Source organism: Physeter macrocephalus, chromosome 4 (assembly GCF_002837175.3).
Source record: "Physeter macrocephalus isolate SW-GA chromosome 4, ASM283717v5, whole genome shotgun sequence".
In the NCBI taxonomy this organism is placed as follows: domain Eukaryota; kingdom Metazoa; phylum Chordata; class Mammalia; order Artiodactyla; family Physeteridae; genus Physeter; species Physeter macrocephalus.
In genome coordinates, this window is record NC_041217.1 from 659590 (window position 1) to 679544 (window position 19955).

General features: G+C 63.7%; 2 protein-coding genes across 2 annotated transcripts; one reads left to right on the top strand and one right to left on the bottom strand.

Annotated features, from left to right (window-relative positions):
* The first annotated feature begins 261 nt into the window (after window positions 1–261).
* On the top strand, window positions 262–9009 carry ARL8A (ARF like GTPase 8A). The gene is made up of 7 exons (XM_024130554.3): window positions 262–658; window positions 4887–4967; window positions 5255–5328; window positions 6831–6924; window positions 7107–7174; window positions 7417–7487; window positions 7939–9009. Exons 1-7 carry the CDS (start codon window positions 536–538, stop codon window positions 7986–7988), a joined length of 561 nt encoding a protein of 186 aa, XP_023986322.1. The 5' UTR covers window positions 262–535; the 3' UTR covers window positions 7989–9009.
* A 3257-nt stretch (window positions 9010–12266) lies between these two features.
* GPR37L1 (G protein-coupled receptor 37 like 1) lies at window positions 12267–16433 on the bottom strand. The gene is made up of 2 exons (XM_024130561.2): window positions 15798–16433; window positions 12267–13308 (listed from the first exon to the last, which is right to left on the bottom strand). The coding sequence occupies exons 1-2, from the start codon at window positions 16431–16433 to the stop codon at window positions 12505–12507; spliced, it is 1440 nt and encodes a 479-aa protein (XP_023986329.1). The 3' UTR covers window positions 12267–12504.
* Between the last annotated feature and the right edge of the window lie 3522 nt (window positions 16434–19955).

The window sequence follows — 19955 nt, forward strand, 5'->3', positions numbered from 1 at the left end:
ACGGACCACCCTCCTCCGCCCCTGGAAATCCTCCCGCTGAACGGGGCCCTCGCCCATCTCGGGCCCACCGCCCTGTAGGAAGGAAGCGGGTGCCAATCGGGGCACGGCAACCCGGGAAGGCGAAAAACAATCGGAGCTCTTTCCCCAGGGGCCCCTCGCGCACAGCAGCCCGGCCCGCCCCGAAGCCCGCGGGCGCCCCGCCCAGCGCACCCGCAGCCCGGCCCGCCCGGCCCGGCCAGGAGGAGCGCGCCCGCTCGGGGGCGAGCAGGGCCGGCGGCCGCGCGGGCGGAGGAAGAGGACGAGGAGGAGGACGACTGCGAGGAGGACGCCGACCGGGAGGAGAAGGACGCGCGGAGGCCACACCCATCGGCGCGCCGATCCGGCAGCGAGTCGTCGGCGGCCGCGCGCTCCAGCCGAGCCTCCGCCCGCACCGAGTCCGGAGCCGGGCCGCACCGGGGAGGGGCCGCTCCGGCCGCAGCGCGAGGGCACGAGGGGCGGCGGGGAGCCGGCACCGGGCGCGGCCGGCGCAGCGACCATGATCGCTTTGTTCAACAAGCTGCTGGACTGGTTCAAGGCCCTGTTCTGGAAGGAGGAGATGGAGCTCACGCTGGTCGGGCTGCAGTACTCGGGCAAGACCACCTTCGTCAACGTGATCGCGGTACGGGGCGCCGGCCGGCGGGGCCTCAGGTCCCCGCCGCGCCCAGCCGAGCGGGTCGCCTCCTGGCGTGGCCGGCACGGCTGGCGCCGGCGGGGAGGCGCGGGCCCGGGCGCGCGGGGCCTAGCACGGCCCCGGGGACCCGGCGGCGCGCGCCCGGGCCGGGATGGCACGGCCGGGCGCAGGGGCGGGGGACGAGGGGACGCGGCCCGGGCCCCAGGACCGGCGGCGCCGAGGGCGTCACGAGGCCAGAGGGACCGCCGCCCGCGGAGACGGGCCCCTCCGGCACCCGCACCCTGGCGCATGACGGGGCGAAAGTGCAGGGCCTGCCCGTGCGGCGCGCGGAGGGTCGCAGGACGGATGCCCGCGAGGCTGGGGGAGGGGGCCCGGCCCCACCCCGGGGGGTTAACCCCTCCTGGCCGGAAGAGGAAGCCCCGGTGCTATTGATGGGGGAATGTGGGGGAGGGATCCCTGGGGGGAGTGGAATCAGCAGAGGCCCTGGGCTCCAGCCCAGACTCCTTCTCCACGGGGAACCTCTCCCCGACCGTGGCGTCCAGCTGGGGGTCCGGGGAGGATGCACGGCATCCTAAAGGGAGCTCGGAGTCCCCGCCTGGCCCGGAAGTTGCAGGGCAGGAGGAGGTGCTTCGGACCCAGAGGATGAGTTAGAGGTGGAGGGGCAGGTCCGCTCTGGGGGCACAGGGGAGAGTGGCTCTGAGGGCTTTGGGTCATCAAGACCGAGGTGGGCAAGTGTAGGCCTTTCAGCGCCAGGGCAGTGGTGAGGAGGACTTACAATCTGCCTCAAAAAAGGGGAAGATGAGCTCTCTGGGTGTTTCAGCTGAGCTGCAGTAGTGGCTGCGGCCTGCGTTTCCGAGAGGGCTGGGCTGGGCGTGTGGGGCTGAGGAAGGCTTGGGCAGAGCCGAGGTGTCCGGGGACCCGGCCCTCGCCCGCAGACGAGGGTTTCTGAGAGCTGTGGAGCGGCCATACATGACAGGGGTCAGAGAGAAGTGTGACCTGCCGGCCTGGGTACCCCTCCTGCCTGCATCCTGCCCACCCTCGAAGAGAAGGGTGGAGGGAGACTGGCGGGCAGGTACCCCATGATGGCATGTTTGGGCACTGGCTCCCTTTCCCAAACGTGTTTGTGATGACCTCTGCCCAGGGGCTCCTGGCCGCTCACCCAGCAGGACAGGCTCTTCGGGCCCAGGCTGGGTTTGTTGGCACGATGGTTCCTGGGCTCCTGTCTGCCCAGGCTCTGGCCCTTGGTCGCAGGCCCCTGGTTAGACCTGGCGTTGACTTGGGCTCCAAAAGCAGGAGCGCGACGCCTGGCCTCGGGTCCTGCGGGCCTGTGGCTTAGCTCCGAGGTGCCGAGACCTGGGAGCTGTCTCTGGGGTGAGGCCAAGAGGGGACCAGTCGGCGCTGCTGCTGCTGTCGTGGCTCAGCCTGGGCATCACCTCTGGTCCCCAGGGAGTCTCTCCTCCTAGAGCGTTTACAAAGCTGTGTTCCTAGGCGGGGATCCACAGGAACCCAGGCGGTTCCGTGTCCTCGTCGTGTCCAGAGAACGGGATGCTCTGGCAGGTCAGGAACGGAATCCGAGAGTCACAGGTTTCACTGCCAGGGTCAGGAGTTGCTGAGGGGTGCAGCGAGGGCTCCCCTCCCCCAGCCGGGCCTTCATCTTTATGACATAAATTTGCCACCTCAACTCACGCATCCTAAAAGTGCAGCCTGGATTTCCCTAGAAAGAGGCTTCTCCAGAACACGCATCCCTTGTGGGCTGCAGTGGGAGTGCCCGAGTCCAGAGTTCTCTGAGTCCAGAGTTCTCGGCTCCTCCAGGGCCACAGCGTTTCCGCCCCCCAGTGTGTGATCACAGTGGAGTGTCTTTCAGAAAGAAATGAAGAGTCAGGACCCCGGGCTCTGTCCCATGCCCGCCACTGACCTTCTGAATCCCCTTTGCCTCTTCTTTTGGCCTTTCTTTGTCTCAGCTTTTACCCATTTGGTTTTTTCCTACTCATTCTATGAGTCTGACTGTACGTAGAAATTGATGTGTAATTTGACGTGTAAGCCGCTCAGCTGGCTAACGTGGGCTGGGAAACATCACAAAGAGACTCTCCAGTGCATCTGAGAACCCAACACTCACTTTCTGAGTTCTGAAAAAGTTGTGCTGCCAGAAAGTAGGAGATGTTTTGCCCGAGGGAAACAAGAGGACCATTTTCAAATACTTACAAGTGTAAAAGACTGTCCAACGGAAGAACTAATTTGGGGGTACCCAAGGGGTAAACTTAGGAAGATGGATTTTTGACTCATTATAAAGCACTTTGGAGTATTGGAGCTGCCCCAGGAGGGATGAGCCAGAGGGCATTCAGGTCTGAGCCAGGGGTTCCACCAGGTGACTTTAGGGCTCCTGCTGGCCTTGAATGAGGAGCTTGTGAGATCTGAGGCCTTAGCCGGGAAATGAAGTTGTGACCGGTTCCAGCTTAGCTCTGATTCACAGCTGAACTGGAAATACCGGGGCCGGGGAGCCTGGCTCCCCGAGGGTCCTCCTGGAACCCTCCTTTGTCCAGGATCACGTTCTGCCAGGCCAGGCCTTTCATTTCTATGGGAACCTGTGAAAGTGCTGGGTTGCCAGAGAGCAGTGATGGTTCCTCAAGTACGGAGACCATTTCCAAGCACTCTGTGAGCCCTATTTGCCAATTTTCAGGAAACCAAAACCCTTTTCTGCCATTTCACAGAAGGAAACCCTGAGGCCCAGAGAGGTCCAAGTGTCTTGTCCCAGCTCCTCCACGACGAGGGATAAACAAGAGCTCGGCTTCCTTCCTCAGGCTCCGCGTTCTTCATCTGCCCGGCTGGGGACGGAGGGGGCTTGGGTCCAGTGGGCGCCCCATTCCACCTGCACCCTGCTGGGGTTTGTGGAGTTAAAGCATACATGGTTCTCCCTACTTAGCCAAAAGCAAAACCTCGTCAGGGCACTCCCTCTTTCTCACGTTTCCTCACTGTTAGAGGCTCTTGGACCCTTTTGATACCCGATAAAAATCAGAGACCCTTTCCCCAGAGGCGTGTACATTCAAACAAAACTGTGCACATACGGACTGTGTGCACTTTCAGGGGGTCTCCGAAGCCCCTCTTTGGCCTCCAGGTCAGGAACCCTTATCCATCTTATCTCGAGCCTCAGTCTTGGGCATTCAGTGCTCAACTTCCGAGGGACTTGGTGAACGAGCTCAGGGGATTCCTGAAGATAAAAGGGAGTCAGTCGGTCTCCTTCGGGGGGTGGGGGGTGTCTTCATTCAGACTCACCGGCTCTGAATGAGAAGCCATCATGTCCTACACTTTGGCCGGTGGTCAGAGCCCCTGAACACTTTGTGTGGCCTCAGGCAAATTACGCCTCCCACCTGGTAGAAGACAATGACATCCTAACAGAACAAGGCTGTCCCCTCAGGTTCAAGGTTAAGTAAGCCCCATCTCCTTCAGCCTGCGTCGGGGGGAGAAGCAGAGGTGTCCGACATGTGAACGTGGAGATGACCTTGGGCGGAGTTTGGTCTGGCCTCAATGGAGGCCTGTGGCTGGTTTAGAACAATCTAGAGATCTTCGAGACAGTTTGGAGGGGAGACGTGAGAACTGTTAGAATTTGAAAGCGGGTTATGGGAAACGGGATTACGGTTAACTCCTCCTTACTGGGTGAACATTCCCCAACGTCAGCGTAGACGTGGCTCCTCTCCCGAGAGCTCTCAGTCGAGTCGGGGCGCGCAGTGAGGAGTACCCATCCTACAAATGGGTACAGCACACAGAAACCCAGAAGTTGCTTGCAGCGCGTTGCATTTGGGGCGTGGATGACTTACCGACCCTCAGTTTGATGTGAACATTGACTGGCGCGTGGAAGCGTAAACCCAGATTGTTTACCGTCACCTGCTCCGCCGGAGGCTGGATTCAGAAAGGGGGCTCCGGTCCGACAGAGGGGTGGGTTAGACCTCAGGAAGGACTTTCTCCATCCTGGTCGAGCCACTTCGAGGGGCCTCCTTGTCACAGGGGAGCTCGGGTGTGAGGTGGACACCGGGCTTGGCCGTGGCCCGTCTTGCTTGAAAGCAGGGGCCGCGCGGGAGCTGCCCGGGACGCTGGGGCGCCTGAGAGGCTCCGGCCTGGCCTCTGCTTCATTCCGCAGCCTTTTGGTCCGTGGCCGCCGCGGACAGCGCATCTGGGTCCTGGCGATTTTTGCCCCTTTTCCAATTCTGACTCTTCCTTCCAGTCGGGACAGTTCAACGAGGACATGATTCCCACCGTGGGCTTCAACATGCGCAAGATCACCAAAGGGAACGTGACCATCAAGGTGCGCAGCCGAGCCGGCCCCGGGCGCAAGCCCACGGCCGCAGAGCACGTGTGTGCGCGCGTGCGCGTGTGCGCGCGCGTCTGTATGTGTCGGGCCTCCGGAAGAGGAGCTAGAGGAAAGCAGGGGCTTGGGTCCGACCGGAGAGTTGGGGAAAGAGCTCAGGTAGGCTTAGGAGTCAGGGACGTAGAGAGAGAAGGAATTCCGGCGGGGCAGGCGGGGGGCACGTGGGAGCCAGGATGGATTGCGGGCCTGCCTGCCGCTGACGCCCACTCACCTCTCTTGCTCAGCTCTGGGACATCGGGGGACAGCCCCGCTTCCGCAGCATGTGGGAGCGCTACTGCCGAGGAGTGAGCGCCATCGTGTAAGTGCGCGGCGGGGCCGTGGTCGTTGGCAGGTGACTCACACCTGGGTGCGGCTGCCTTTGCTCTGACAGACGCGCTGGGTGCCCACCGGCCAGCCTGAGAACCAGAGGACTGACCACTTCATGCTGAAGCGTCCGTGTGTCCCTCCTCATCTCCCTGCCTACCTCCAACCCAGACTCACCCCATCCTGAATTTTGTGTGATTTAGTGGTTCATTCCCTTGCTTTTTTTTTCCTTTCATTGTTGGCCGTGCCACACAGCTTGTGGGATCTGAGTTCCCCAACCAGGGATTGAACCCAGGCCCTTGGCAGTGAGCGCCGAGTGCTAACCACTGGACCGCCAGGGAATTCTCTCCCTTGTTTTTTTTTGGGGGGTTTTTTTTTTTGAAGTGCCAAACATGGCCAGAGAAGGCCAGAGAGCGCTTTTTTTTTTTTTTTTAAGATGTTGGGGGTGGGAGTTTATTAATTAATTAATTTATTTTGGCTGTGTTGGGTCTTCGTTTCTGTGCGAGGGCTTTCTCCAGTTGCGGAGAGCGGGGGCCACTCTTCATCGTGGTGCGCGGGCCGCCTCTCACTATCGCGGCGTCTCTTGTTGCGGAGCACAGGCTCCAGACGCGCAGGCTCAGTAGTTGTGGCTCACGGGCCTAGTTGCTCTGCGGCATGTGGGATCCTCCCAGACCAGGGCTCGAACCCGTGTCCCCTGCATTGGCAGGCAGATTCTCAACCACTGTGCCACCAGAGAAGCCCTCTCCCTTGCTTTTTAAAAATAATTTTATCCTACGTATATATGTGCCCAAACAAAAGATCATTTAGCTATCGTTGTTTTTAATCTGATTTTTAAACTTAAATTTTTACGTATTTTTATTTTTTTATAGTTTTTAAAGGTGACACTCCATTTACAGTTATATCAAAATATTGGCTCTATTCCCCGTGTTGTAAAATACATTTTTGTAGCCTATCTTACACCCAGTAACCAGATTTTTTTTTATTATTCTTATTATTTTAAAAAATTTTTTGGCTGCACAGCATGCAGGATCTTAGTTCCCAGACCAGTGATCCAACCCGTGGCCCCTGCAGTGGAAGCTCCGAGTGCTAACCACTGGACCGCCGGGGAAGCCCCCAGCCTGATTTTTTTAAAAAGCATTTTGATGCAGGAAAGTCTTCTGGGCCTTCCTTTGCCGTTTTCACCCCCTTGTCTAGCCAGCCCTGCCCTGAGAACATAAGCGGGTCACGCTGGGAAGGACTTAGGTCTCATCCTATGGGCCCAGCGCTGCCACAGGAGCAGCAGCTTCTGCAGGGGTCTGGGGGATGGGACGAGGGCAGGCCCCAGCGGCCCCTGCACGTCCTCACCCCCATCAGTTCAGAAGACATCCTCAGAGCACCTGCCTGAGCCGTCCCAGGTGGCCTGGAGGCCCCGGGGGCCGAGCCAGAGCTGCTGCAGCTCCTTCCCCCCCCAGCCCCGCAGCCTGTGGTGTCAGCTTGTCCCCGCCTGCCGCCCCCCAGGTACATGGTGGATGCCGCTGACCAAGAGAAGATCGAGGCCTCCAAGAATGAACTCCACAACCTACTGGACAAGCCCCAGCTGCAGGGCATCCCGGTCAGCCCCGAGTGGAGTGGGAGGGTTGGGGGCAGGTGGGGGTAAACACTGCTGGCGGCAGCGGGGGGAGGGCGGGGGGAGGGAGGGGTGCGGAGGCAACGGGGTTGCGGAAGCCAGCCCCCCTCTCGGGGCAGCCTGGCCGTGGCTGCCCTGGACCGAGCCCTGCCCTCCCTTCTCGGCAGGTCCTAGTCCTGGGCAACAAGCGAGACCTCCCGGGAGCCTTGGACGAGAAGGAGCTGATCGAGAAAATGTGAGTTGTGGACTCTTCCCTGTCCTTCCCCCCTGCTCCCCAAACTCCCAGGCGCCAGAGCGGAGGGCTTGTTGCTGCTCCCGGCGCCCACCGCGTGGTGGCGCTAGAGCGCGCCCGCCCGAGCCCCGCCCGAGCCCCCTCCCCCTCCCCGTCCCTCTCTCCCCGACCGCCCCGCGCCCGGCCCCCGGCCCCCAGCCCCTTGCTCTGGGGCAGCCTCAGCAGACAGCTCTGGTCTCCTGCAGGAACCTGTCTGCCATCCAGGACCGAGAGATCTGCTGCTACTCCATCTCCTGCAAAGAAAAGGACAACATCGGTGGGTCTGGGGGCGTCGCTGCGCTCGCGGGGAGGGGGCCGGAGGGGAAGGCAGCCGGTGGCTCTCTCCTTGGAGCCCAGAGCGCCGTGGCTCTCCTGGGCAGGACAGGCGGCGGGAAGCCCCGATCCTGAGCATCACCCCAGCTCTGCCGTCGACTGGTGTGCGCTCTTGGGCAAATCCCCTCTCCTTGGGGCTCACTCCCCGCCTGTGACATCGCAGGGTCGGACCCTTCTGGTCTGAGGGACTTGTCCTGTGGCTCCGTCTCTTTCACCGCAGCCAGACGCCCTTGCACCCATCAGGGTCTGTTCGGAGCTTGACAGCTGGAAGCTGGGCTTGTGATGCCCTTAGGGTTGACCCTAGCTGCAGCGCGCCCCCTCCCCCCGCCAGGTGTGTACTCTACCCTCAGGAGAACCAGCCCTGAAGCCCTGTAACCTCCTCTCTTGCCCCGCAGACATCACCCTACAGTGGCTTATCCAGCACTCAAAGTCACGGAGAAGCTGAGACTGCGGCCCCGCCCCCTCGGACCAGGGACCGCCCTCCGGATCTGAAGCCGAGCTCCGCCCCCTCCCCCCGCCGCCCCCCCAAGCCCACCCTTCCTTACTTGGTGTGGGGAGGGGCCCTCTGGGGGTCCCAGAGTCCTGTTCTGCTGAGGTTTGAACTCCCGATTTTATTGTAAAATAAATTGCTCCCCTCCGGTCCCCTAACCTCCCCCCTCCCCACTCCCTTTGTCTCTCCGCCGCCCCGCTTCCCTCCCCTCTGCAGCCCCGCCCCGCAGCCCCGCCTCCTCTCCTGTCCCGCTCCCTGCTTCCCTTTCCCACACTCTTCTGTTATTGTCCTGTGTGTACAGTATATATATGTATATATATTTTAATTTTTTAATTTAAGCAAAGACTAAAATCAACCATTTGATGCTGCAGGGGCCAGTCAGGATCTGGGAGGGGGCGGTCTGGAGAGAAGGAGAATAGCGGGGTTAGCTGGGGCCGGTTCAGATCAGGAAAGGTAAGGCTGGCACAGGGGCAGGTACCAGCCCAGGCACGGGTGTCCGTCCCCACGTCCCGTTTGTCTCCACTTCCCAGTCTGGCCTGTCTCCGCAGTGTTTGAATGTCACAGGCTGACGGGAGCTTCCAGAGACGCCCTTCTCTGCCCCCAGCCTCAGCATGGCCACCAGGCACAACCAGGCGCCGGAGACGGGGGGGCCGAAGGGGCAGGAGGCCAGCGCCCTAGCAGCCCCTGCCGCCTGCTCCTGGCTCCCAGCTCCTGCCCCTCCCCGGGCCCTCACCTCCACGGGCCACCTCCTTTTCTGTTCTCATTTTGCAGAGTTGCACAAGGAGAGAACTCAGCATGGGGGGTTGGTTCTTTGGGTTTTGTTTTCTGTTTGTTTAATTTAATGATTTGTAAAGTGATGTCCCTCTTCCTTTTTTACACTTTTCAGCTCATAGTTAACCTCTGTTTGGAAAATGATTCTTGTAACTGTACATTTTTTTGCCTCCTAACAACAACAAGAATAAATGACAATTTTGTGTTGGGGGGGGTGCGCGGTGCGGGTTTTTTTTCTGTCCACGGCCCTGGGCGCACCCAGCCAAAGGGAGGCACGCGCTCGCCCGGGCGCACAATGGCCCTTTACAGAGCAGCCCCCGCGAGCGTGCCGGCTCCTGCCCTGCCGCCGCCTCCTCTAGTCGGACTTTCCTGTGTCCCCAGCTCTGAGCCAGCAGCTGCCAGGGGAATGGAGGGGGGTCTCTGTTGGGAACTGCCCGGCTGCACCCGGTGTGTGCGTGACGGAGCCTGCTTCCTGGAGTCTGTCCAGGCCCCCACCTGCAGCCAGAGTTGGCGGAGCCGGTGAACTGACCTGGGGGGTGCGGGGCAGTGCCGGGCCTGCAGAGCCCACGGCTTACCACCCTTGGCTGCTCCTCTGTTGGTGTCCAGGCTGCTGGTTTCCCGGCAGAGGCAGTGCCCTCCCTTCCCTGCCCGCCCCCGGCCCCTCCCAGCCCACTCTACCCCTAGAGCTGGTCCCCTCTGCCCGCAGCCAGCCGTGGCCTCGGAGGCTCGCGCCCTGCTTCCCGAATCCGGGGCCATCTTGACCCACTTTTACCGTAAGCCCCGCCCCCTGGGCTCCCCTCAGCCTGGAGATGGAGCGGCCCTGCGGAAGGTCCGGCCCGGCGGGAGGCTCCACCCCTTCTCGCCGCACCTCTGCGGGGAGGAGGCCACTTCCACCGTCCTGGGAGCAGGGCCTGCCCTGGTGGCTCTGAGCTCACCGGCCCTTCCTCGGTGCTTCCTCTTGGAGCCTCCTTCTGGTCATGGGAGCCGCAGGGAGGAATGGCCTGCCTGGAGAGGGCTCCCCCGCCGCCGGGGAGTTTGAGGAGAGAATGCAGATGGAATTTGGCGAAGGGAGCTAGATGGCTTTAGGTTCCTTCCAACCCCTAAAGGACAGGACACGTGCCCCCTGGTCGAGGAGGTCGAAGCTGGGGCCGGGCCGTCCCCTGGGGTCTCCTGGCTGCTGAGGTGGCTGGAGATGCCACGGCCTGGGAGGCTGGGACAGGACCAGCAGTCACTGGTCTGGGGAGCAGGATGGGGAGACTCAGGGATGACCCGCCTTTCTCGCCTCCTGCGTCCTCTGACGAGACAAGACAGGATGGGCTGGTCGCCAGCAAGCAGGCATCGTCCTGCCCCAGTGCCTGCACCCAGCGCACACAGCAGGGGCTTCGTAGGACGGACTGTGTGTGTATGTACACCATCACGGGGGGGCCCTTTGCACTGCCCGGCCAAGCCTGCTCTGCAGTTCTGGAGAACTGTAGCCCCAAAGGGAGGGAGGGAAGGAAGGTGCCAGGCAGCAGGCATCGTGCCGGGAGCTTCATGTATCTTGTCTCCTTCAATGACTCCAGGCCTCTGTGAGCGGCAGGCGGGGAGGGGGGGGTTATTCCTGTTTAACTGATGGGGTCCAGTAACTGCGTCCAGTCCGGCCCAAGGGAGGCAATTCTCAGTGCAAGGTGCACATGCTGACGGGGTCAGGGGGGCTCAGTGGGTTGGCCCGCCTCCCACCTGGCTTACATCCGGGCTCAGGGTTGGTCCCGCAAAGACCCAGCTCAAGTCCACCGCCTACCACTGCCAGCTGCCCCCCCACCCCAAGCCCAGCACCCCTAAGCAACAAACGCCACATTGTTCCCCCAGCTGGCCCAGCCGGAGAGACAGTGGCTCTTTCCCAAGGCCCGCTGTCCTGCTGACTAATCGTGCAAGCCACTCACGTTGGCGGGGCCCAGGGCAGCGGTGGTGGCAGGGCCTCAGAACCGCAGGGAGGGGCAGGGGTCCCTTTGTGGCAGAGCCCCCAAACAGGATGCGGCGGTGCCCCCCCCCCCCGCGCGTCCCGCCTTCACCCTGGCCCCCCTCCTCCATCCCATAGGAGGCTGCTGGTGCCTCTGGGACTGGGGCTGGGGTGGGGGGAGAGAGGAAGTCGGGGGAGGGATACGGAGGGAAGGGCCCCGGTCCCCTCAGCACCGCAAGCCTGCCCTTGGTCTCCTCTCCAGCCTGCTCCCCCCACCGTCTTAAGTTGCTGCAGACGGAGCTGGGGGCTTTGGTCACCGTGGCAGCGGTCGGCCGAGAAACGGGTGGGTGTCTCTCCAGCACAAAGAGTGTGCGCCCAGCAGCGCCATCGCCTAGCAACGGCCTCCCTCTCTCTTGGCATCACCCGTCCTGGGGGTGGGTGCCAGGGAGAGAGAACAAGGCCATTAAGATCCACAGGAGTGGGGGAAGGAGGCCTGGCTCCGGGGCTGAGGCCAGGGGGTATGGGTGGGGTGGGCAGAGGAGAGTGGAGCCCAGGGCACCGGGCAATGCCTGTGTCTCCCCGACCCTGCCCTGGGGACCCTCCTGAGGCCCTGCGCGGGTGATCCAGGCAGAGCTGGCAGCAGAAGCTCCGCGGGACCCCGAGCTGCGCTTCAGATGGGAAGGGTTAGGCCAAGGTGTCCCTCTGGTTGACCTCATGCCAACTTCGCTGGGCCCGGACGGGGCTAAGGGGCCTCTGGAAGGGCCCCCTGTCGGGGGCGGGGGTGGACCAGAGAGAGGAAAGGAGGCTCTGTGGGGCTGTCCACGGAGCTCTGGCTGCCGGGAAGGGGGTGGGGTAGGGGCGGGCTGGGGGCAGGCAGCTGGGCTGTCTTGTAGGCTAAACAGTCTGTTCTAAGAAGCCAAACAAGAGCAGCTCTCAGAGTCAGAGAGGCTGGGAGCCCCCCAGGCTGCCGGTTGCCCTCGAATGGGGGCTTTGTGGGGAGGGAGGAAGAGCGGCGGGGGCTCCAGGGGAGATAAGCCTGCGGCCTTCTACTTCCCAGGGACGGCTGCGCTCAGGCCGGCCTGAGGACACAGTGCCCCAGCTCCCAAGCCCTTCCGTCCACTCTGCCCTCAAAGCCACAGGGCCCCAGGCTGGACGGGGCACCAGCCACAGGCCGGGAAGCGCCAAAGGTAGCCAGGAGGGCAAAGCCCAGGTGCATCCGGGCACAGCCAGGATGGGGCACAAGAAAGGCCCGTGGGCACAGGGGTGGTTCTACCTAGTTTATTGTTTTCCAAGAAGGGTCTTCTACGGGGAGCACCTGACCGGGACTGGGGGGCACCGGGCAACCAGGGTACGTCAGAGAAAGAGGAGGACAGGGACAGAAATGCCCCTGGAGAAGAGACGGCACCCGGAGGGGGCGTCCAGGGCTGGGCCCGTCCTGTGCGGAGAAGAGCCCGGTTGCCGGCCCCCAAGGCCCCCGTCCAGGATGGGCGACGCCGAGAGGGGCAAAGTAAAGTGTAGTTGGGCTCCAGATGGAGAGGGGAGGGCGAGGCTGAGAGCGGGTGAGGTCCCGGCTCCCAGCCGGCGGGATGGAGAGTTTCTGGGCAGCTCTGAGGCCCTGGAGGATCACCACCCCCCAGCAAGAGGGCGGGCGGGCCGGCCCCCGAGAAGGGGCTCGGCCGGGGGCTCCGACGTACCCAGACCCCAGCCAGGGGAGCCGAGTCCATCTCTGGACAGAGCTTCCCCTGCCACGGCCGGCCAGCCTCAGCAGGGCGTGCCCAGGGCCAGGAGCGGTGGCGCCTCCCGGGGCTTGTGGAAGTAGACAGAGGTGGACAGCCCCGTCTGGAGCTTGGCGTCGGGGCCGTCGGCGGCTGCCACCCCGCCGCAGCCCTCGCGGCAGCAACAGCAGCAGTCCAGGAAGGCGCGGCCCAGCGGCCGGCACACGCACAGGAGGAGGACGGGCGTGACGGCCGCCTTGACGAAGGTGGAGAACTGGCCGACCAGGCCCAGGAGGTCCAGGGTCTGGCGGGTGAGCGTGGCCGAGAGGTAGGCGGCCACGACGTTGCACACATTCTCGGGGAGGGTGCAGAGGGCGTAGACGGCGGTCAGGCCCACCACGGTGCTGCTGAGCTGGCCCTCGCGCTGCTCCTGCTGGCCCGGCCGGCACCCCGGCTTTCTGCCGGGTGGGCCCCACACCCGCCACGTCACCAGCTGGCAGGTGACCGTGAAGAGGACGGGCAGGCAGAAGTAGCAGCCGAAGGACCACCACATTCGGGCGTTCTGGTAGGTCAAGGCCAGCGAGTAGAGGGACTCGGGCAGGCGGGCCGAGGGTTTCATGACGCACGCGTCCACGGGGCCCTCAGCGGGGCCCGGCTCCTGCACCAGCTGCCAGAGCAGGAGCTCGGGCACAGCCAGCGTCGTGGAGCCCACCCAGATGACGGCCAGCTTGGCCAGGATGGACGGGCACGGCTCGATGGGCCGGGCCTTGGGCAGGGTGCTGGTGGCCACGTGGAAGCGGTCAATGCCCAGGGCGCAGAGGCTGAAGGTGGTGATGCCTAGAGAGGAGACCTGCGGGGGGGCGGGGGGGGGGAGAGGCGGGGGTCAGCCCCAGGCAACCGGGGGGCTGGCTCAGACTGGAAGCGCACGGCAGGCGTGGGAAGGACAGAGGTGGCACCGCCGTTCAGGGGCATTTCAGATCTCACGGCCAGCGTCTGACGGGACGAACCGGGCCCAGGCGGGACCAGGGCCTTGGTGGACGGCAGAGCTGAGCTTCCCCTGCAGGCCGCCCGACTCTTGCCGCCCCGCTGCCTTGCCTCTGGGCCCAGGGACGAGCGACCTGGGCCCTACAGCCCCCTGTGCTCCTGAGACTCTGGGAAATCCTCTCTGAGGACAAACGTCGACGGAGACGTAGGGCTCCTGGGCCTGCCGGGTCCCTGGATGGCCTCACCCACCACGTCCACGGGGGGAGTGGCCTTGGGGGGCGCAGGGCACACACTCTCCCACCCTCCGCTCCCTGCCCGGAGAGGCCCAGGGCCAGCCCGAGTGGGGAAGCAGCCCCTCCAGGCCGGCCTGTGCCCCCCTCCCCGCAGGCGGCTCCCAGAGCACACAGGAAAACCACCCTGTGAGCAGAGAGGAAGCCAGAGCAGCAGGCAAGAAAGCGCCAGAGAGAAGTGACGGGGCTGGGGGGTGCTCCCAGCTCAGATGACGTCTGGGCACACTGAGGGCCGTGCTCAGTTCCCCCTCCGTCCAAGCACTCCCCCCTCGGGCTGGCTCCCCCCGCTCTCCAGGCAGGCCCCAGGCCAGGGCTCAGGCAAAACAACACGCCCTCTCCTTTCCTACGTCTCAAAAATGGCCCCAAGCTGTATTTAGCTGCCTCCTGCTCCCTCCTGGGGTCTCCTGGGGCCTCCCCACAAAAGGGTGCTGGGCGGTGCGTCTGCCTCTCCACTCTCACCCGTCACCCCCGCCTCCAGGGAGGGCTCAGGGGTCACCTCTGTCCCCCAGGCCGTGGAGGGGGTTAGGCGGCGGCCTGCGTATCAGGTGTGTTGGGACCCACAGTCGGGCACGGGGCAGGGCCGGGCTCTCCTCGGCCACCAGCTCCATGCAGACAAGCGCTCACAGGGGTCTTAGACCTTTCCCGGTAAAGCCCACCACGTACTGAATTATTTCAGTTCTAAGCCCTTTGTAGACGTCACACACGTGAGCCTTCAGGGATTCACTCAGCTACGGTGATGGTGGTCAGCGCCGACTCACAGAGAGGGAAGCAGAGGTTTGGGCAGGTTGAGTGGCTAACCACGGCCACTCAGCAGAGCCCGGGCTCTGACCTAGTCTGCCCAGTTCCAAGGCCCTGGGTCTGACCTCCCACAGCTCTCCTGGGCTCTGAGCGCCAGGTCACTAAGATGCAAGGGCTGTCCCCGGCCGGAGGGCCTCTTTCAGGTCTGAGCAACTTTGGGCCACCGTTAGGTGGTCTCCCTGGGTTGGGAAGGACAGGAAAGGGCTGTACCACCCACTGAGCCTCAGAGAGTCCGTCCGGATATGAAACCATCGCTAGGTCACGGGACGGGGGCAGAGCTGGGGACAGGACAGCGTCCAGACGCTGATCCTGATTCCCTCCCCACGCAGGCCGGCTGCCCGCTCACTCAGCGTCTCCCGTTCTCTCGGGAGGAAAGCAGCCTTTGCGGGGAGGGAGGCCACAGTCACCCCAGCTCATTCTTCCTCCTCCCACAACGTAAGCAACATGCAAAAGGCTGCAGGCTGATTTCCTGTTCCTAGGCAGACATGTTGGCCTTGCCGTGTCCCACGTAAATGCACATATATTGGTATATTTTTGCACTGTTTTGATTAAGCTGTAGCCGTGTGATCTACACATCTATCAACACCCACGTGCTCATCCCAGCGTGGAAGTTCCCAGAGGTGGGGCCAGTGGTCACCTTGGAGCCGCAGCTGGAGGGCCAACTGGTCTACCCTCCGGTCAGGAGACAGTGAAATGGGAGAGGAGCTGTGACCTGCCTAGGGACACCCCAATATGCCAGGGACGGAAGCTGACACTAGAGCCCCAGCTTCAGCTCCAGCCCCAGAACCAGGTCTCTCCTTCCAGAGGATGGAGGAGGCGGCTGACGGTGATGGCGGCGACGAGAGTCGCAGCGAGGGAGGGTCTTTCCTTCCTTCTGCGTTTGCACTCCCGGGAGTGGATACAGACTTGACCCCAGGGCCCGGACACCCGCCTGCTCGCTCGGGTACCTGAGAGCTCCCAGGAGCCAATCCTGCATTTGTCCTGGGGGAGAAGCAGCGAGACAGAGCCCCAGGCCTGCGGGGCCCCGCGCACCCTCGCAGCCCACATCCGGCAGCGCCCCCCCCCCACCCCGAGGGCTCTAGGGGGACACACACTCACCTCCACGAAGGGCACGGCCCGGCAAGACACGTCACCCAGCAGCCTCTGCTTGGTGATCTCGTGGAAGATGACGACAGGGAGGCAGAAGAAGAGGACCAGAAAGCCGCAGCCCACATCCGGCAGCGCCCCCCCCCCCCACCCCGAGGGCTCTAGGGGGACACACACTCACCTCCACGAAGGGCACGGCCCGGCAAGACACGTCACCCAGCAGCCTCTGCTTGGTGATCTCGTGGAAGATGACGACAGGGAGGCAGAAGAAGAGGACCAGAAAGTCCCAGAGGGCCAGGCTGGCGAGGATGGAGTTCCAGGCGCTCTTCAGGTAGTAGCTGTGCCACACGATGCACATGACCGCCAGGTTGCCCACGGCGCCCACGGCAAACAGCGCCAGGGCCAGGAGCAGCACGGCGTAGGCCCTGTAGGAGCTCTCCGTCACCGGGTACAGCGGGTTCTGGATCCGCCGCCGCCGGCCCGGCCTCCCCGTCGTGTTGCCCCGAGGCTCCTGCCCGCCGCCCCCAGGGACCACGGCCCGGTCCGGGTGGGCGCTGGCGGCCACCTGGGGCTCGGTGGGCTGCGGCCCGGTGGGGCGGATGGGCCGGGGGTACCCAGCCCACTCCTGGGGCACATACTGCTGCACCCCCTTGGCCTCCTCCTCCTCCTCCTCGGTGCCACGCCTGGACCGGCTCGGCTGCTCCTGGGTCGCGGCCTGTCGCCCGCCCCGGCGCAGGGGGACGCCCCCGGGGACCCTGCCGGGACCCGCCGCTAACGCCACGGCGAGAGAGATGGCCAGAGGCCACGGCCACCGCATGGCCGGATGAACGGCAGTGGCTGCCCACAAGCGGAGGCGAGGCTGGACCTAGCGCAGGGCCGACTCGACGGGCAGCTGGCTGGCGGGCCCGCCCCCGTCGGGCGTCTGGCATTGCCAGCCGGCTCCAGCACCCCCTCCATCCCCACCCCTAAGCCACCAGGCAGGGCAGAGCTGGGCCCTCTGCTGGACACAGGGCGCTCTGTGCCGTCCTCGGGACACGCCTCCCCGGCCCCCCCCCCGGGCAGCAGCGCTCGACCTGTGCGGCCCCCAGAGGCCGGGCGCCCCCCGCCTCAGACGCTGGGGTCCTGGGGGCGGGGGGGGGGCGGGGCGCCGGCACCTCCTCAGGAGGCCGGATAATCACTGTCGCTGTCATTTACTGAACCTGATGGGATCCCACACTCAGCCGGCTCCTGACGACCCCTGACCACGGCCCTGCGGGGCAAGCACCCTCATTCCCGGGTCTCGGGCTAGACAGGTGGCCAGCCACTTCCCCGGAGCTAAACCGGGCCCAGCTGGCCCGAGGCCTGGGCCTGACTCCAGACCTTCCGACCATCGCTGCTCCCAGCGGGCACGGGCCCACCTGCTTCCTGCGGACCACACAAAGCTCCCCTGAAAGGAACGGCCGCCCGAAACTTAAAGCACCGCATTCCGACCCGGACACAAGGCGGATGGACGTTTGCAGCAACAGGTCTTTCCTGAACACCTGCTGGGTTCTAGACACTCAGTAGAGAGACGTAAAAGACCTCCGCCATCAAGGAGCCTTCAGTGCAGGCCCGGGGGGAATAAATATGTAAATAAATAATTATAGCTCCGGGACGGATGCTATGAAAGGCAAGGGACCAGCCGCCGAGGGAGCCCGAAGGAGGCTGGAGGCATCTGGAGGGCCTCGCAGAGGGGGCGACTTTTCCATGGGCCTTGAAGAGCGGCTCCAAGCTCCCCAGACAGGCAACAGGGAAGGAAAGGTGCTCGGGCAGAAGAAGCAGCACTTGCAAAGCCACGGGGGCGGGACGGCAGGGCGGGCAGCAAGGGAGCAGGGAGGGGCGCGCGGGCCAGGAGCCGGGGAGGCCGGCAGAGGAAGCACGGGGAAGGGCCTTGCACGCCAGGCCCGGGGCGCACGCCTCACCTTGGAGGGACTGGGGGGGCCGCGGCTTGCTGAGCAGAGGACGTGGCTTGAGTGCGTCCCTGGGGAGGGTCCCTGACGGCGGCCGGGGTCACGCAGCCTGGGGCAGGGGCGCCTGTCGAGACGCAGCTGTCTAGAAGATGGTGAGAGGCGGAGTCCGGGGAAGCCGAAGGCCGCGCGTGGGAGGGACAGGCCCAAGCTGACCCCGGGCCTGCGGTGGACAGCAAGACACTCACCTGGGCAGGAAAGGTGAGGAGTCTGGTGTGAGGTGGGGCGAAAACCTCTGCTTGTGCAGGTGAGTGGTCTGGGTAGAGACGCAGGAAAGAGTCACCTGCGGCCTAAGAGAAAGGCTGCAGCCGGATGCGGAGATACGGGGGTAGAGGTGGGGCTGCGGCTGCCCGTGGGTGGGTGTGGTGCAGACACTTAGCGGGGAGGGCGCAGGGTGAGGCCCCAGGAGCTCCCACACTCACGAGAAAACGAAGAGAAAGTGAGGAGAGGAAGTGGCTGGGTTCCCGCTCCCTCGAGGCCAGAGAGGGAAGGCGGGCCATCTGGGTGGCCAGGGTCAAAGGTCACTCACACAGTCAGTCAGCAGACACCAGCCAGGGCTCCCGGAGTGGGACCAACCCAGAACTGACTTTCCTAGAAGACCTTCTGACCGGAAAGCTCTGTTCTACCCGGAGGCCCAACGTGCTGTGTGAAAACAGGGGTCCAGGGAAAGGGGGAGGAGGAGGAGGAGGAGGAGGAAGAAAAAACCTCACGCACCCTCAGACAAGATAAGGGAAGCATCTTGGGCCTTTGGAAGATCTTACCTTTCTGCCTTCTTCTCGTTTATTCTTTGTGTGGGAACAGGGACATGGGGGCTGCAGGGCCGGGCTTGTCTGGGCTTCAGAGTGTCACAGCGAAGACGAGAGGCCCATCGAGAAGTCAGATCAGACAAGGACCAAACTGGCCCCTTTGTTGTCGCCACCCCAGCCTCCACGACAGAGGGAGGCCAGGCCTCCTACCTCCACCTCCCCGGCCTCAGGAGAGGGCCGAGGAAGGACTGCAGGAGATGCACGGGGTGCCCCGCCCGCGGCCTGAGCATCCTGGGGTCCACCCTCGGAATGTGCTTCCCGGATCCTGGAGGGCTGTCCCCCAGCCCACCCCGCAGCAAGTCAGCGCCTTCACACCTGCGGCTCCCGGCACTCAGCTGCTGTCCTTGAAACCCACCACCCGCCTCGTGGTGCTTCGGGCAAACAGAGTCACCACCATCCATTTGGCGAGCACTCACCAGTGCCAGGCCACGGTAAACGCTTGGTAGAATCATCATACTTCATCTTTGCATTCTTACCCCAGCTCAGAGAGGTAAAGTAACTTTCCCAAGGACACACAGCTGGGATCCAAATTGCAGGTTTGTCCAACTCCAAAGCTGAAATTCTTAGCCGCTCCTTTGCATAGCCTGACAGAAGTTCACACGGGATCCTGAAGAGGAAGAGGCTCTACACCAACTCTCGTATTTTTCAGGTGTGGAAACTGCAGCCAGAGAAATCGAGCGCCAGGGCCGGGCCCACAGCGGCGCAGCGCCGACCCCAGCCCGTCAGCCCTCTGCCCCCTCTGCTCTGAATACTCCGCGCTGGCTGCACCTCGGCAGGAGCTCCATAAACCCTGGCCGCGGCAAGGGCACCCCGTCTTGCCAGTCCTGGGCTCCCCTGGCTCTTTGGGGCAGTGGGGATGTCAGAGGCCACTAGGTGGAACCAGATGTTCAGAGATGGAAGTTCAGGGCTGCCTGCGCTCCGAGCCCTGCCCACAGACCCTGCGGCTGTCGCTGTCGGAGGAGCCGGTCTCCAGTCTCCACCGGGTGGGGTGGGTTCCCCGGGCCAACCCCGGGGGGATGTGGAGATGCACCCGCCATTCCACCCCACCCTCCTGGGGTGCCCAACTTGGCCCCCTCACGGGTCGGCCTCCCCAGCCGAGACTCCTGTCCCGGGCCAAGCTGTTCCCCTACTCAGAGGAAGGCCACGCAGAAGGCGAAGATTTCCCAGCCCTTAGGACCGGCTCTCCTCCATCCCCGGAATCCCCCGTCCTCCTCCCTGGGGCTTCCCCAGCGAGCTGGCCCGGGAAGGTCCTGGGGCGGAGGCGAGGGCAGCGGGGCTGGGGCTGTCCCCTGGCGCGGAGCGGGGTGAGGGCCTTGGGGCTGCCGGGGAGGTGCCGCCCGAGAAGACAGTTCAGAGTTGACATTTTCTTGAGCAAGTTCCACTAGCCGGCATTGTCCAGCGAACAGAACCACACAGTCCAGGGATGACTTCTTCGATGGTTCTGCCACTTACGAGCTGTGTGACTTTGGTCGAGTACTGAACCTCTCTGGGCCTCGGCTCTAACGAGGGGACAGTAACAGACTAAATGGGCTCGTCTATGCCCATCGC

Bases quoted from the DNA above. Each gene is read 5' to 3' on its own strand.
- GPR37L1 (XM_024130561.2), bottom strand. From the start codon at position 16,433: ATGCGGTGGCCGTGGCCTCTGGCCATCTCTCTCGCCGTGGCGTTAGCG. The intron at 13,309-15,797 runs GTGAGTGTGTGT...GCCCCCCCGCAG, and splicing joins GGGCCGTGCCCTTCGTGGAG to GTCTCCTCTCTAGGCATCAC.
- ARL8A (XM_024130554.3), top strand. From the start codon at position 536: ATGATCGCTTTGTTCAACAAGCTGCTGGACTGGTTCAAGGCCCTGTTC. The intron at 5,329-6,830 runs GTAAGTGCGCGG...GCCGCCCCCCAG, and splicing joins CGAGGAGTGAGCGCCATCGT to GTACATGGTGGATGCCGCTG. The intron at 7,175-7,416 runs GTGAGTTGTGGA...GGTCTCCTGCAG, and splicing joins AAGGAGCTGATCGAGAAAAT to GAACCTGTCTGCCATCCAGG.